The following is a 16213-nucleotide window of genomic DNA, read 5'->3' as shown; positions in this document are numbered from 1 at the left end:
ACTCGTCACATTCAGCACGCCCCTTTTGGTACCCTTTTTTCATAACATCCGATTTCATTATATAGTTTCAGAGCACTGGCACATTTAGGCTAAGTTCAGAGAAATATGATAACTCATGTTTTACCTGATATGTTACACGCATTTCAATTGCATTAAGTTTACGATTGCCGTTTCCCTGGAAAGACCCTCTTCGGAGAAAAGTAATTTGAATACGGGATGGTTTGGTTGTTAAAACAAAATTCGGGTAATGGTCTGGAAGAAGATGAGAACTTTTACTGTATTTCAGAGGGATTTTCCATCATTAACCTCCACAGCGTACTATTTCTGCCTGATCTACGGTTTAGACGTCGACCTTTTGCAGCAGTACATTTCTTTCCCAACTCTGCTTTTGTTATTTAAAGAAAACATTTCAACAAAAAAGAACTGCGATTGTTTATTGGTGAGAGGGAAAAGAAGCGAATAAATAAAGTCGCATGAATCAGCAAAGTTGTAATAAAATGGCACCAAGTGCAGTGGGGAATAAAAAGTAATTCTCCTCAACCAATCTAGCCCACCTCCATATTAATGGTCCACCTGTGTATTACTCAACCAATGGCAATCTTCCACCCCACCTCCATATTAATGGTCCACCTGTGTATACCTCATCTGATACGGTCTCTTTTAGATACACCATATCTCTCTGTGACACTTTGCATTGATTTATTGTCGAACTCATTTGGGCTTTCGTTTTAGGAAAAGAATAGTTTCTAGTCGAAAGTTTCAGCTTTTATGAATGCGTTCACAGCAAAATCTCCATGACACAGGTGTAGTAAAATCACCCCCTGGTGTTGAAAGCGACGATGGAATGAGAATCGGATAATAAATGAGCATTTTTATTTGGAAACACCAAACATACGATTTGTGCTGCTATGCAAACTTTTGGCGGTTGCCAATGGTAACCATGCTATTTGTGTCGTGTTAGGGCACCCCTACTCCATGGGGGTCACTGTCTCTAATAGCTCTGAAATGGTGATTTGCTTCACCGTGACCCAAGGTTTGACTTTTTATCTCAGAGGTCGGAAACGCCATCACGAGTAGATGCGAGTTGATTCGTTGGTGATCCTTATTGGAAAATATTGTAAGCACTCTTTCAGAGTTCGTCTGTCTCTATTGACATTCTCCGAGCTGTCGTATAGCGAAGTAGGTAGGTTCTTGCATATGATCGGGTATATTGCATTTAAGACAGACTTTAATTGTTTTATCTTTATAGAACACATTTATGCAATATGTACAATTTATTATGAGGCATGCACGTGGTAGGATGGCATTGTTGGGATTGTCGGAAATGGGGAGGAAGGGGGGGGGGCATTTATTCAGCAAATTAATCCAGTACCACAAATGGATGTTGTGCTCAATATCTTTGCTCGAACTCACAACGATAAACATTTACTCAACCATCTTACATAATTTGCTTTAGAAAATTTACTTTGTGGTTGTAGGTGATCAATGATCTCTTTTGCAGAGTAAAGAGTGAATGGGGTGCTGGAGGAGTAAATTTGTTGGAGAGCACGTGGAGCCCTGGTGACATAATGTACGGAGTGCTTGCACACACAGCACGTGTGTAATATATCATGTGTTACTGTTTGCACATTTACCAGTGACCATATTAGGCCTATTTTGGAAGATTTTTATCGGTTAGGAAGTCTGTTGTGTAGTCCTGAATCCTGGAATATGTAACTTGGAACATTGGTAAACAAAACATAACTTCGACAAAACACAGCGCAGATCTTCCTTACCGACAAATTAGAAAACAATTAAAGTCTACATCTGTCAAAAAAGAAAAACGAAATGTATGTTGACGACATCGCTGACAATATATACAATTCGAGCGTCAAGTTTTGTGACGTTTGATGTATATGTACGATCTTTCATTCAGTAAATGCCATAATATTCTCCCACAGCTTGGCCAAGGGCAGCACAGAGAACGTAGCGTTGCCAAAGATTTGCGGCCGAAGGGCGCGCAAAAAATGAAAGCGTTAATGCCAAAAGTATGAGAAAGTACAGTCTGATAAATGTATTATCTTTCGCGCTATATTTGGCACCTTTTTTGTCTAGCCACCTATGGCTGCACATTTTTCAGCAATGTATGGTGGGTATCGATGTCTTTCAAAATTCTTCCAGGGACACTGTACCTCATTTATACCCTTTGCTGGCCGGCCAATAATCCATTGTTTACATTTTGCGCATCATTTTAGGTATGTGTCGACTTGTTGACTAGTATGTTTACTACAAATATTTGTATCATAGAATTGTTTGTATTGCTGTATCTAGCAAGAATGGTAAAAGTTGTTACGCCATGTTTCGAAGAGAAGTGCAGGGCAGCGATGACTGACATACGGCAGGGGATGACGCCCAGACGGGCCGGTGCTAAGTGGGGCGTTAGCGTCGACATTCTACGAAAGAAGCTTCGAAATCCATCACCCACTCAAATCTGGGTCCCTAGGCGAAACGCAAGGGGCATCCTAACAGCCGGAGAGGAGAAAGCGTTGCACATATGGTGCAGAGAAATGAAGAGAGAGGGACGCAGTCTGGTCCGCAAGGACTTCTTCGACATCGTCAAGGAGCTGATGGTGAGGAATAATCGTGCCATTGCAGACGGCAGTTTCGACGAGATCGCCCAAGAGTGGTTCTCCGGATTTCAACTACGCCAGAACGACGACAACATGTTGAAGAGTTGCCGCGTGCTGCTTCCCGGGACGAGACGCATCGACGAAGAAGAAATTGGACAGGACATCATGAGCTGTCGTCAGCAACGCTTGAAAGTGAAAGACTGCCAATCAGAAACCGTCATAGCTGTATTGAATTCCATGGTAACAGGGTATGCCAATTTACCACTCCTCATGCCTGTCTGTTGTGTGAAATACTTTATTGCGCAACGAAACACTGCAGAAATGAAAGTAAGAAAAAATGTGAAACTAGTAAATGAAATATTATCCCATACACATGTACACTGTGTAAATTAAGCCAATCGCAGCTGTACAACCTTCAATAATGTCTGTAGCCTACATTCATCATTTCAAACCGAAATATAGACATAACTACACCAGCCCTAAAAATAAAGGTATCCCTTCCTTTGTTTCAGTCATAAATGAGGTCTCATATGAATTTTTATCTACTTTAGTAATTTTTAGAATGATGTAGATTTATACTTGCTTTAAATGAAAATCGAAGGCCAATCTCTCTGGGATACTTTTATTGTACGTGATGCTACCATGGGGACATGGCCTATGTATGTATATAATTCGGTAGGTAGGTAGGTAGGTAGGTAGTGTACATAAAAGTTTGAGCACATATGTTTACAAGATATTGATTGATGAAGTGACACGTACATATATTTTCCCCTATCCGTTCAGGTGGCAACACTTTGAAATCCGACCACCAAATCCTGTTACCCTGCTGGTCAAGAAAGACAAAGTGAAAAGACTGGACAGAAATTCTCTGATGGTATGGATGCCACCTTCAATTATCCCGAGACTCGGTCATATCGTAGTCAATGAAAAATCCGAGTTAAAAACGCACGAGGTTCTGGACATGCCCGTCGGTAACGTCCCGGTCCTCGTCAACCGTGGCATCATGGGAGGTATTGCTAGTCAAGCGGTGACACAAGTTACCTGGTAGGTATTCAAATATATTTGACATTGCCACGCGCAAAGTTATAAAGATATAACGTTTAGAATCACTTATAAGAACAGGGAAGCCAGGAGAAAAATAAATAAACAAACAAACAAAAATATAAACATACAAATAAGCATACAAATATCTAAATAAATAATATAAATACAAATATAAACAAATAGATAAACAAACAAACAAACATAAATATCATAAATAAATATCAATATATCATGAATAAATAACAAACATACATACAAACAAATAAACAAACAAAAATGTACACACACATATATGTCTATATATGTGTGTATGTATACATTTTTGTTTATTTGTTTGTATACACACACACACACACACATATATATCCTAGTATGTGTATACATATATATGTGTGTATTCATTTTTGTTTGTTTATTTGTTTGTATGTATGTATGTACAAATATTTTCCACTTGTTGTAACCTAGCAAACCCTTTTTTAGGTTTCCGAGGCACCTCTAACCAAACGCAACTGCGCTTGAAACGACACATTTCTCGACACTGCAGCATATAGATAACGAAGAATTTTGTGAACAATAATAGTTTCACTCGATGACGATAATAATATTGTATTTCCATTTGCCCCTATTCTTTCAATGCCACATGTTGCATAACAAACCTTTCAGTCAATCAGGGATACAATGCATGTACATGTATATGCACAAATTAACTTTGAGAAACTAATGGTAAGAAAATATCGTTAATCAGTTACATTGTATTGGTTCATATAACAGAATACAATCATTGACATTGAAATACCAGTGAACAACAGCATTTATACTGTCTTGCAGCAAAATTACGGGCTCTCCAAAGAAGAGTTATCTTCCTTGGCGGAAAGATGATCACAGCAGAGGCTTCCTACCTGCAGATTACTACATTCATGTGACACGGGATAGGAAAAACGAGGTCTTGAAATTTATGATCGACGCCCTCAACGACTACATGGAGTCTACCCTTACGTTGGAATGGCTGATGAATCGTAAACATTGATACGTGAACAAACGGTACTCTTTCTACGAACGATGTTAACATGTAGCTCTGTTTGGTACTTCAAATTTATGATTAATGGATTATAATATTCACATTTGAGAATAACGAATAATAGAACCTTTTTTCACTGCCCTTAGATTTGGTCATGCTATATTAATTTTGGCCAATGACATGCTATGTTAATTTTGAATATTAGGCCAACACGACTGGAACTAATTTGGGATAATTGGATGGTGAATTAATGTCGATTTAATCTGCAAATGTAGGCTCATCTGCTTTCCTTTTTAAGTTACACACTTGTTTTTATGAGTAATTTGTAATATCGCAACATTCAGCAATAGGGCACCTCACATTTTTGAGAAATTTGAAAAATATGACGATCCCAATTATCCCAAATTAGTTCCAATCGTGTTGGCCTAAATGCAAACAGGGAAACGACTAGAAATGCCAAATTGGATCTGCATATAGGGGTAGTCTTTTGCGAGAGGAGAACGCCTTGTTTAAGCGAAGGCCAGTCTGTATGTACATAGCGTCCAAGTCACGGGTTAGTAGATACAACAACTGTTCCTTTCAACTGCGGTTTCCTGTCGTGGCCGCTTTCACGGTGAACTTGATTGCATTGATCATTCCGTTTAAGGGACTGGTCAGTTTCTTCAGCCTGGGGGGGGGGGCGGTGGATTCATGGGGGGTCACCCTGTTTTTGACTTTGGTGATAGGGGGGTCATCATGTTTTTGAAATGCCCAATAGGGGGGGTCAGTGTGTTTTTGAATTTTGACACAGGCTCATCATTGCCTAAAATGCTAGTGTCAGCCACAAATTTCATCATTCAGGTGTATTTTTTGGCGCGCCCTTCGGGCGCGTAACTTTAATAATCAGTCATATTTTTCAGCACGCCCAACTTTAACATATCAAGCATACATACATCAGAGATATCTGTATGTTCAATATTTTTCAGCGTGCTCTTCGAGCGCATTACTTTAGTATATCAGACATTATTCAGCATGCCCTTCAGGTGCATGACTTTAATATACAAGGCATATATATCAGAGATATCAGGGTGTTTCATATTTTTCGGCGCGCCCTTCGGGCGCCATACTTTAATAAATCAGAGATATCTTGATGTTTGCTAAGTGAAATTGTACCATTATGAAATCTGCATTTCATATGAAAAGGATGACAAATTCCTGATACTTTTCTGTTCTCTCTATGAGAATTCAGTATGAGAAAGCAACATGCACAAATATTTCACAATATATATTTGATACAGTGACTTATTTTAGAGATAGAAAAATGACAAGATATCTTTCCTTCTCATTGATGCAATTATTTTCCTTTGCTTCACAGGTTTTCTGTAGAAAGATGCTTTTTTATGAACAAAATAACAGTTAAAAAGGCAGTTTTTGTCATTATTAGCTGTGCTTTTATGGTTTCAATGTTACAAGAAAAGGTCCTCTCAGACACTGTACACATCAGATTTGGCTAAAAAAGCTCTCTATGGCTCCTCATGAGATTTAATTGGATGGTTGGCAAGTCTCAACACCCATCAAAGTGTTTGATTCACTGCTTTTTCCTCTTTGATATTAATGATTGACATCCATTTCTGTACAACAGTTCAGGACATCTGGTTAAGCATAGAAAGTGTGAAATACATTCACAGCTCATTCAAAATACAGCTCATTCAAAATGTAGTATTCAAACTTTAAGATTGACACTTTGAAATTCCTATCTTACAACTGACATGTCAACAATTTCATTAAAACATAGAATGACTATTTAAATATAAATATATGTAAAATGTAAAATATAATATACGTATATATATATATATATATATATATATATATATATATATATATATATATATTATATATATATCCACCTTTTGTTTTACCTATGTCGCGCGCGGGGGGAGGGGGTCACCCTGTTTTCGAAATTTGGAATAGGGGGGGTCACCCTGTTTTCAAAATTTGGAATAGGGGGGTCAGCCACTTTTTGACGTCTGAAAAAAATAATCCACCGGCCCCCCCCCCCCAGGCCGAAGAAACTGACCAGTCCCTAAACACTCACTGAAGTTGAAGCTACATGACTCTGATGCAAACCGACAGAATGTCGTGGATGGTTCAAATTATGTATAAGCTCCTTCATACGACCGAACTTTCATTCTACAGAGACAGTCAGACTCTTATTTTTAGAGACTTATACAGAAATATACATACTAGAGGTGTGTGTGTGTGTGTGTGTGTGTGTGTGTGTGTGTGTGTGTGTGTGTGTGTTATCTTTCGTTGTAGTCGAGATATGCACATGGTTTAAAAAGGTTACCTTTAAACACGGTGATAGAGTGACCGTGCTTTAAGAGATAAAGCATCAATTTACACATGCATAGCCAAACAATGTGGTAACAACTATGAGCCCTTTCTCATTTGGTTCAAAATTTGTCTCTTTCGCACAGCGCCCTCAACTAGCAGCATGACTTTGACGATAAACACTTGATATATGCGGTGATTGGCGGGAGATGTAATTCAGACTTAGGTCTCTCTTCCTACCGCTCGGTTTCTTCCTGTCGCCTTTTTCGTGATTGTGACACAAGATAATCAAATTTAATATGTTGTTAAATGTCATTCACCTCTCTATCAAATCTTCTGATCAAATCGAACCACCTGTTAATCCTACCCCTTCTCTCTCTCATACTTTACTTATCACCTGTTTGTTTTTCTGGTGTTTTCGTTAGGCTGCGTATAGTTGTCTCTTTCCCAAAGTGGCATTGTGGTGTGGGTGTAGTGGAAACAGCCACCAACTTGGTGGAAAACAACTTAAACTGGTGTGTTGGTAAGGCAGCGCCTCATACCCCGCCGACAGAAAACGTTGCCGGTTTGTTTGTGATTGATAAGGAGAGACTCCTTCACAGAACCGTAATTGATGATTTTTAGACCACCAGCTTTGTGTTTATACGGCCAATTTTCATTCCATTCCGACCAGTGGTTTTCCTCAACTTCCTTTCTACCCTACAACGAAAATGCCACGACTTGGGTTTATGACGCACCACAAATTCCGATGCCGAGACGACCAAATTACGCCCTCAGTTGTTTGTGATTGCACACATGACTGCAGTTCTCGTGCAAGCTGTCACACTGCGTTCAGTTATCGCAAGAAAGGGGAATAGGAGTGTCGACTTATCTGTCAGGTGGCAATGGACAATTTCAATGCGAACGAAACAACGTCATCTTGTCCCCTCCACCACCTGGTTTCAAACCTATTGATATGTCTCGGTCTATCATATCACTATTATCAGCATGGTTGCCATTTCCGTCTTTTTTCAATCCTGCTTTCAGAGTTTAATCAATGCAATACAAAAATCAAACTGTGACCATAATCAAGGTACCGCAACATTTTACCCAAAGCAAAATTTGTGACGTTTTTATTCCGATAGTCGTCGACCAGGAAAATGCCCTCTCCCACTTCATCATTTTAAGCTGCAAGAAAGAAATTCTGAAGGACTGTTGAAGGTCAGATCGGGGTCACTTGTCAAATTTCAGTCTAGCCAAACACTTGACCTCGTTCCGTCGCACCGTAGTCCTCAGAGTATACGCTCTATTGTCAGTAATATTAAAAAGAAACATAAGTCCCGGGCAATATTGCAGCTTCAAACTTTCACTGATAAGGAGGGAAGTGGTTGAAAGGCGAAATAAGTGTTTGCCGTGAAGGGAGGAAATTATGTTTCTGGAAAGTGGATCGCCTTCACTCGATGAAGACAAGAATACGCCAATAGAATTCTAATTTTAGATATTCACGGAAATCTAAATCGGCGGAACAGGGAAAATTGAAGCTGAATAAGTAAAGTTGGACAGCGCTGCGTACTCGCAAAGGCTCTGGCCAACAAAAGTATCAGAATTGGCTCTCAAACAACCAACTACACTGGTTGACCAACAGTAGCAGAGTTAAAATCCATGTGGAGAACAGTAATTGTCGAATTTACTACGAGCGATTAAGTCTAAAAGTAACTGACGAACCAGATTACGAGGTTAAGTAGAAAGGCATCTTTTAATTGCTACCTTGATAAACGTAAGCAATTCACCCTTTAAAGTCAGTCTTCGCATAAGCTAATACAGCGACAGCTAAACGCGTTTAAACCCATGAAAAGCCCGGCCCTTTTCTCACTGCATCATGAAGTGATTAAGCTGTAAGTCTGGATGTGAATTTGTAGAGAAATCAAACACTTGAATTGATCGGTTTAACTTGATTGTACTATACGTAAAAAACCTCAACGCCAAACACAATATAATCACAGAAAAAATTACCGCGGAAAACGCTATGGACAGAAAAAGATCCTCTTATTCGTTTATGAAAATATAAAGATGTGAAATATATCAAAAGTATTCGTCATATTGAAATGAACAAGTATCGATCATAAAAGAAGCTTCAACAGCCTTAGAGCTACCATCTCCCACATATAAGAGGAACTTGGAGAAAAGACAAAACAGTACAGGGAAACGGTTAATTACATATTTGCCACTAGATGAACACTGACCGGATGTGATAGAAACTCCTCGGTTGCCCAGGTTCCATCGATTGTCAAGTGGACGAACAAGCTCCAAGATTTTAAATATTTAAGAAAATTTCACCCCTGCACCATGTTCTTTTCACTTGCATGTTATAACAAGACGTTATTTAGATCTAGAGCGAGTAGGATATCAAAGTCGATCCTGGTAAAGAGATGGAAACGATTAATAAAAGTAGTTTTTTTCTTCAGTTCCACGACTTTCCGCACCACTCCCATTTACAACTATATCGTCTATATCACGTAATCTTACACAATACATATATTTCGAATTATTTTAAAAGTTTCCCAATCAATCATCGATTATTCGGGTTAGTCGAAGAGCGACTGACATTACAAAACCACCACGTATAGCAATCCATGAATGCATGTTATACTTCAAAACAAGCTCGTAAAATACTTGCTAACAAAAGAATAAGCATCGACAGTGGTCCCTGCTCCACTGTCTATGAATAAACAATGGTCATTGTTCTCAATTACTTTCGTTTTCCTATAAACAAACTCATAAAAATACCTGTAAAAACTATTAACAATACAATAAACCGCTCTCCTTGTTTTGATAAATATGGTGAGATAATTAGACATTCATACAAGCTCATAAAAATTCCGAATCTTTTAACAATGCAATGAATCGCCGTAATTATTGTTCATAAATCGGCAGTATAGGATGTTTATCCGGTGGTTGTCGAGATGATGTTAAAAACGCGCCTTACATTCGAAACTTAAACCAGGGGAGTACTTGGGCGAACACGACTTGCCTCGAATCAATATAAAGTTGGCTCGTGACAACATTGGTCAGTGACTACAACAACCATGCTTTATGTGGCTAACGTGCAAGGCTGCATCACCAATAAAGTTTGATATACTTTCCATCATTATGATTTGTTACGATAATGATACTTCCTCTACTCTTAAAATATCATGTCGAAATTCTAAACGATCAATTATCAACACAGCCTAAACATTGTCTAATGTCCAATGTGAAGAAACAGCTCGATGTAGTCCGGACCAGAATTAACTTTTAAACAGTGACATCACAAATCGTGTATAGTTGTGTAGTTACGTGAATACTGCAATTTGCATTTCAATTTACTTTGGATAGAAGAAGAAGAAGAAGAAAAGCAAATAAAAGAAGAAGAAAACCACTTCCGTCATCGAAAAGAAACATGAAAAGTATAATTTCTGTGTCATTCTGGTGTGTCCGATTTCAGAATACAAGACAGTCAATTCAACTGAAATGCAAACAGCAAGGCCAACCTTACCGAACTGTCCAGACACATTTCTCAAATAGTTACATCATGGATAGGAATGCTACTGTGAAAATTCACCTTGGTGTGATTGTGACTACAATTCCCTGCGGAATTTGTTCAGCATTCAACCATGCATTGTTCATACGTGGAAAAAGCATTTGGTCATAATCATTCGATCATGTTCATAAATGCCTTGATCTGTTTTATTCAATTGTTCGTACAGATTTTAATATAGTGTCTATTTGTGCCCCATACACTCTACCAGACAATGGACTTCTATAAAAAGTTCTTCGTTGTAGAGTTCATGTCACTAAATTAGCCTGATGAGCGTACATCAAGACTTGTTTACTATTGAAACGATAAGTTTTGTGACTTAGATGTTTTAATGATCCAAATTCAACTTTTAAAACAGGTCTTGTCTTTATCGTTGTCTGTGTCAATTATTTTTTACTTACTTTTAAGTTTATTTCATTTCCTATGATTTTTTCTGGATAAAGTGATTTTTTATAATCCCTGTCCTTTTTCCCAACAAGCGGCTTCTCCTGGTCTGTCAATGTGTGAATAAACAAGCAAATAAATAAATAAATAAATAAATAAATAAATAAATAAATAAATAAATAAATAAAGAACACTTACAGTTGTTGTCCCAATAACATAGCGAAAACTGCGTTCATTTTAAGGAAATGTCTTCCTAAGTATCATGACGTATTGCTGTAAAGTGGACAAATATGGACAAATAGGCGGCTAGGTCGCTTGGTATAGGTAACTCTAAATTGATAGAAAGACACCAAGACCAATGTTTTCGAGAATATATGTGAAAGTTCATGAAGAAATACGAAGTAGTCCATAGAATTCGTTCAACTATGAATTATTAACTCTAACTTGTACTCTGTTTTCGCATAAATTGACTGAAACGTCGGTATTGAAATTTACTGCGAACATTTTCGTTTGAACTTCTGCAAAACGCTTGTCAGGGAAGTTTGTAAAAAATTAGCAGTTCTAAAATTGTCCATTTACACGACTCTGTTTAGATTAAATATGGTAATTGAGCATTTTCCGCATTTGAACTCAAAGTGTTGTTCCTGTTTGCCATCATTGATCGAAACTAATCTTCTAAGTCACTGAAATCGGTTTAATAAAAGTGCATGGAAAGAGACATGTGCGGTGTGTTTGTGGTATACTTGATATAAAATGGCATTTTTGACCCAAAGACAGTCCAAAAAGAAGGTTCTTCTCCGGAAAGAATGTCGTTGTGTGCGTCATCATGTATTTCTCATTCTGAATAACGCGATGCATCTATAGTTGAACGAATTCTGTGGACTAGCTGTTATGACCTAACCTTTGAGAAATAATAGTTAATTTATTTCCTATGGTCTACGAGTTTGTAAGGCTGGTTGCAGAATCTTTGTGGCTCGCTGAATTATGTTGTTGTAATATGTCAGGATTACCATATCGTTCTCGTCCATAAGAGTTTTTGTTCTATTTCCAAAGTAACGTTCTCCTTTGGCTGGTCTGAAAACAACTCACCATCGCCATCAAACGTGCTGGCGTCATCGTATCGCTTTGATGTTTACCCTCAATGCGTTTACAATCGTCCATTTAAGAGTGATATATGTGGCTCGCTGCACTGTGTCTCAGCTCTATCCTATCGAAATGTCACCGTTTATACGATTTGATTTGCAGAGTTGAAACTCAACGAAAGACATCCTCGAAAGAAATACCCCGTCCCCGGAGAGGGGTAATGAAATGCCCATTTCATATTTGATAATGTGTTTTTATGTTATTTTAAGAAGAAATTTTGAAGTGGGTACGCAGAAACAATACATGTTTATTTTAATTACTATCATCCAATTCATCATTTGACTACAAGTATTCATTAAGGGGTACACTTTATGGCGTATGTACCACAACTCGTGTCTGGCCCGTACTTTTTGCACCCTCTTCTGTCACAAATTGTTGTCTCCTTAAGGTTCGATGTATTGCCTCATTGGCTCATCCTCTCATAGGCTGTTTCTTCTCCGAGTGGAAATTTTATGAATGGTGTATTTAACGTCTTGTGTTGGGGCAAATCTGACACGATAAAACATCAGAACGTGACACAAAACGCCACGAGAATGTTTTGATGTGCGCGTACGCTGTCTCTTGCGCTGGTAATAATTTGATATTGGCCTAGGCTGTTTGTGCTGACGTGATATATTCTGCTACCCATTAATAAATATTTAGGTTACAGTCCCCATTAACTCTCTTTATTCTGGCATTATGGGCGCAATAAAAGTCGACTTCCAAGGCAAATGTTTACATTTGTGCGAGTAAGTTATTTCAAGTACAACAGCGTTGTAATAACATTTACACATGGGATTACACCTGTAGACCTCTGCCCACAATTTATGAGCCTCCCCTCTATGCAGAATTACTGCAGAGCTGTGACCTCGGCAAGCCTCGGATGACACCGGGACGGAATCAGTCGATCTCGAATGATGGCAGCGTCAGGGCCGATGACGTCATTTGGTGGTTCTGCTGATGCATAGCCTGGCTGCGGTTGATTAGTCCATGTCCAGCTTGTGACACTTCGCAGGCGAAGTAGGAATGCGAAAAGGGCTAAGCGTTGGCCATTTTTAAGGGCCATTCTTCGAGTTACCTGAAATTGCCTAAAAAATAACGCCTTGGCCTTGCCTACCGCGATGTAGTAAACACGGTTGGAGGCAACAAGTGAAAAGAGTTCACAGCGCTGGGTACTAAACCAGGAACTTGATTTTTCCGAAACCATGAACAGACAGCGAAAACCGTCAATACGGAAACGCGTGTTTTTCAAAACTCTGGTTTTCAAAAAGACAGGTCGTATATTTTCAAAAAAAGATACAAAATAAAGGAAATCAGACTGTTACCGCGATATTTGGACAATTTGTCTAGTAGCAACACTCCAGACTTAAAATACTCAGCACATATCTTTGAGGAGCTTACTGTGGGGATATGGGGATAATATACTGCCAAGCGATAGACTCGATAAAAATTTACCTGGTGCTGTGAGATATTCATTTCAATCTCCACAAAACTTTCTTCAAAACAAGAAAGGAATGTCTTTTGTGCAACCATGGATCAAATGAACGACATGCTTCCTCCAGGTACAATTGAGTGTTACATTGACACTATAACTTCGGTAGTAATCCGCCTTCTCCCTTCAAATCCTCATCAGCGATTCTAACGATCTCCTGTTTTAGAGAAGCTTACGTTTCCCTTTAATAACTGTGCCTGAAACACGAACCTACAGCGCGCCGTCTCTATTAGAATACTTTATACCCTATACTTCCAAATAAACTCTTCAAAACACTTGTCTCCCTGGGTGTTTATTGCGTTCTCTTGTATCGTTTGAAGTTGTGTTGATTTGTGTGACTGAAGAAATGACTGTAGTAAAAGCCTTTAAAAGCTATCGTTACGGAATTTACAAGGCGTTATTATTTTTTAAGAAACTTGCCGTCAATCTCGCGATGTTCATAGCCTTTTGGAAGCCATTATGGCTGGTCTAGACCTACAAAACTACGAGTGGAGGCAACCATGGCCCTGGCTACTGAGCTGCTTTACCGTCTGACATGCATGGCTTTCTCATCTTATTCCTATTTGCGTGTGTGTATACATAACCCATAGAGAATGCAGTCACCCGGAACACAAACTTACAAGCAGCTTTTGACCAAAGGAAAGGACGGGTTACTGGCTCTCAAGACACGGCACACAAAGCCTTAGCTTGCGAGATGAGAGGAAGTCAACGAACCAGACGTGTAAAGGAATATCAAAACAGGCGGGGGTCGTGCTCTGTTTCTTACTTGTGCGAATCAGCCAGAAAGTTATGTGTTCCCCTGTCTTGCAATTCTCGTTGGACTGTTTCAAAAAAGCGATTTTCCCGAGTTTCAAGTAACCACTGTGTCCACAGTTTTCAGACGTGGATTAGTATTTTTATATAGATCGCTGTCACCGTGAATCATGAATACCAGGCAGCTCTCCCTCTCTCTCTCTCTCTCTCTCTCTCTCTCTCTCTCTCTCTCTCTCTCTCATATCAAGCGCGGATATATTTCACTGTTCCAAAATTACCGAGATACTATAATAGTAGTATGACTATTATCCATAATAATAGTATGACTATGTGTGACCATGACGAAGAGAAAGTCTGAGACAAAAATAGTGTCCGTCCAACAGGCATTGAGACATCCCTCATGATTAGCCCCGCTGACCCCAACTTTGCGTGTACACACCACACTGATATCATCACAACACACAAACACGTTTACACATACATACATACATACATACATACATACATACATACATACATACATACATACATACATACATACATACATACATACATACATACATACATACATACATACATACATACATACATACATACATACATACATACATACATACATACATACATACATACATACATACATACATACATACATACATACATACATACATACATAACATCTTGTAAAGTTAACATCAGGAAAAGGGCAAAATAGCTATTAACATCTTCCATTGACAGTGTCTATACCTAGCAGGTTTTATCCTTCAACTCAGTGGACAGATGGGAACGAGGACCCGATGAAAATTTCGACGAGCGGGCAAAATGATATTGTGTTATTGTCTAGACATCATGTAGACGTGTGTCTCCAATATCTGACACAATCGATTGATTGGACTCGTATGGGCCATTGATACCAATTGCCACCCACTGTCCGACGTATGCCATGCGACACCCAATGCACAATCCCGCAAGCCCGTACTTCCGTCCGAAACAAATGACGAATTCCGTCCAACTTGTATGTTAAGATGACAACTATTTGCGGTTTCACGAACAAAAAGGTCTCTGAACATGTTTTCTATTGATTGCAGTTTTGGTTGCAATAGCCAATCCGGGACAAACCTATACAAGGAGTGATAGCAGATACATATTTAACAGTAGTTTACATGTTTCGCTGTTTCCCACGGAATACTTTTTCAACGATGATAGATATTGGACCGAGGACTTTTTTCGTTAATCGCTGTAAATACGATGGTATTAACGTCGCTGAAAGCAAATATGGTGCGAGGGGAATAACGTAGACTAAACAACAATCACCAAGGTGATGGCCAAAGGAAAAAAAAGCGAACGCTTGTTTGAGGAGGTTGTGGTGCAGTCGCTCGATGTTTCGAAAGCTGCTGTGGTATGTTTGTACCCCCTTGGTCTTGTTGTTCCGTGGTTCTTTCACTGGCCTTGATCGAACTGGTTATTTTCTCCATAACATCGATTGTGACCGGGCAAAGTTTTGATTGGCGTCAAGTATCTTGCTCATCGAAGTAAGCATGCAGCCGTATCGGGTTGGTATGCGGTGTGTATGGCAAAACTGATTGATGGATTGGGGTAGCAATTTGGCCGTGTAGGCGCACCAGCCCCCTCGTTAGGTATACACAGACAATAGTATCGGATTTTGACCGTAGAGTCGGCAATTAAATATCAACCCTTGGGTTTACGGCGATTACTTTAGACCACGGTGATGTTCTGGCCAATTTCCAACTTTTTACTTATAGATGTTACTTTTAAAGCATTAAATTTTTACTGCAGAAGGGTGGGACGAACACTCTTTTTCTCTCAGTACGGGAGGTACATTAGTTGCCCGTCAAAACAACATTGCATGTTCGTCTTGCTGTAAGAGGCCGCTGTCTCTGCCATGTCGCGTTATTTGGAGA

At 39.1% G+C, this 16213-nt stretch overlaps 1 protein-coding gene across 1 annotated transcript; it reads left to right on the top strand.

Annotated features, from left to right (window-relative positions):
• Window positions 1–976: 976 nt before the first annotated feature.
• Window positions 977–5310, top strand: LOC139150693 (uncharacterized). Its single transcript, XM_070723116.1, has 4 exons — window positions 977–1187; window positions 2315–2857; window positions 3393–3653; window positions 4482–5310. The coding sequence occupies exons 1-4, from the start codon at window positions 1078–1080 to the stop codon at window positions 4678–4680; spliced, it is 1113 nt and encodes a 370-aa protein (XP_070579217.1). The 5' UTR covers window positions 977–1077; the 3' UTR covers window positions 4681–5310.
• Window positions 5311–16213: the final 10903 nt, after the last annotated feature.

This window comes from Ptychodera flava, chromosome 14 (genome assembly GCF_041260155.1).
Source record: "Ptychodera flava strain L36383 chromosome 14, AS_Pfla_20210202, whole genome shotgun sequence".
NCBI classification, from domain to species: Eukaryota; Metazoa; Hemichordata; class Enteropneusta; family Ptychoderidae; genus Ptychodera; species Ptychodera flava.
Note: the sequence above shows the minus strand (reverse complement) of the source record. Positions and strands in the feature narration are given on the sequence as shown.

Bases quoted from the DNA above. Each gene is read 5' to 3' on its own strand.
- LOC139150693 (XM_070723116.1), top strand. From the start codon at position 1,078: ATGCGAGTTGATTCGTTGGTGATCCTTATTGGAAAATATTGTAAGCAC. The intron at 2,858-3,392 runs GTATGCCAATTT...CTATCCGTTCAG, and splicing joins TTGAATTCCATGGTAACAGG to GTGGCAACACTTTGAAATCC. The intron at 3,654-4,481 runs GTAGGTATTCAA...ACTGTCTTGCAG, and splicing joins GCGGTGACACAAGTTACCTG to CAAAATTACGGGCTCTCCAA.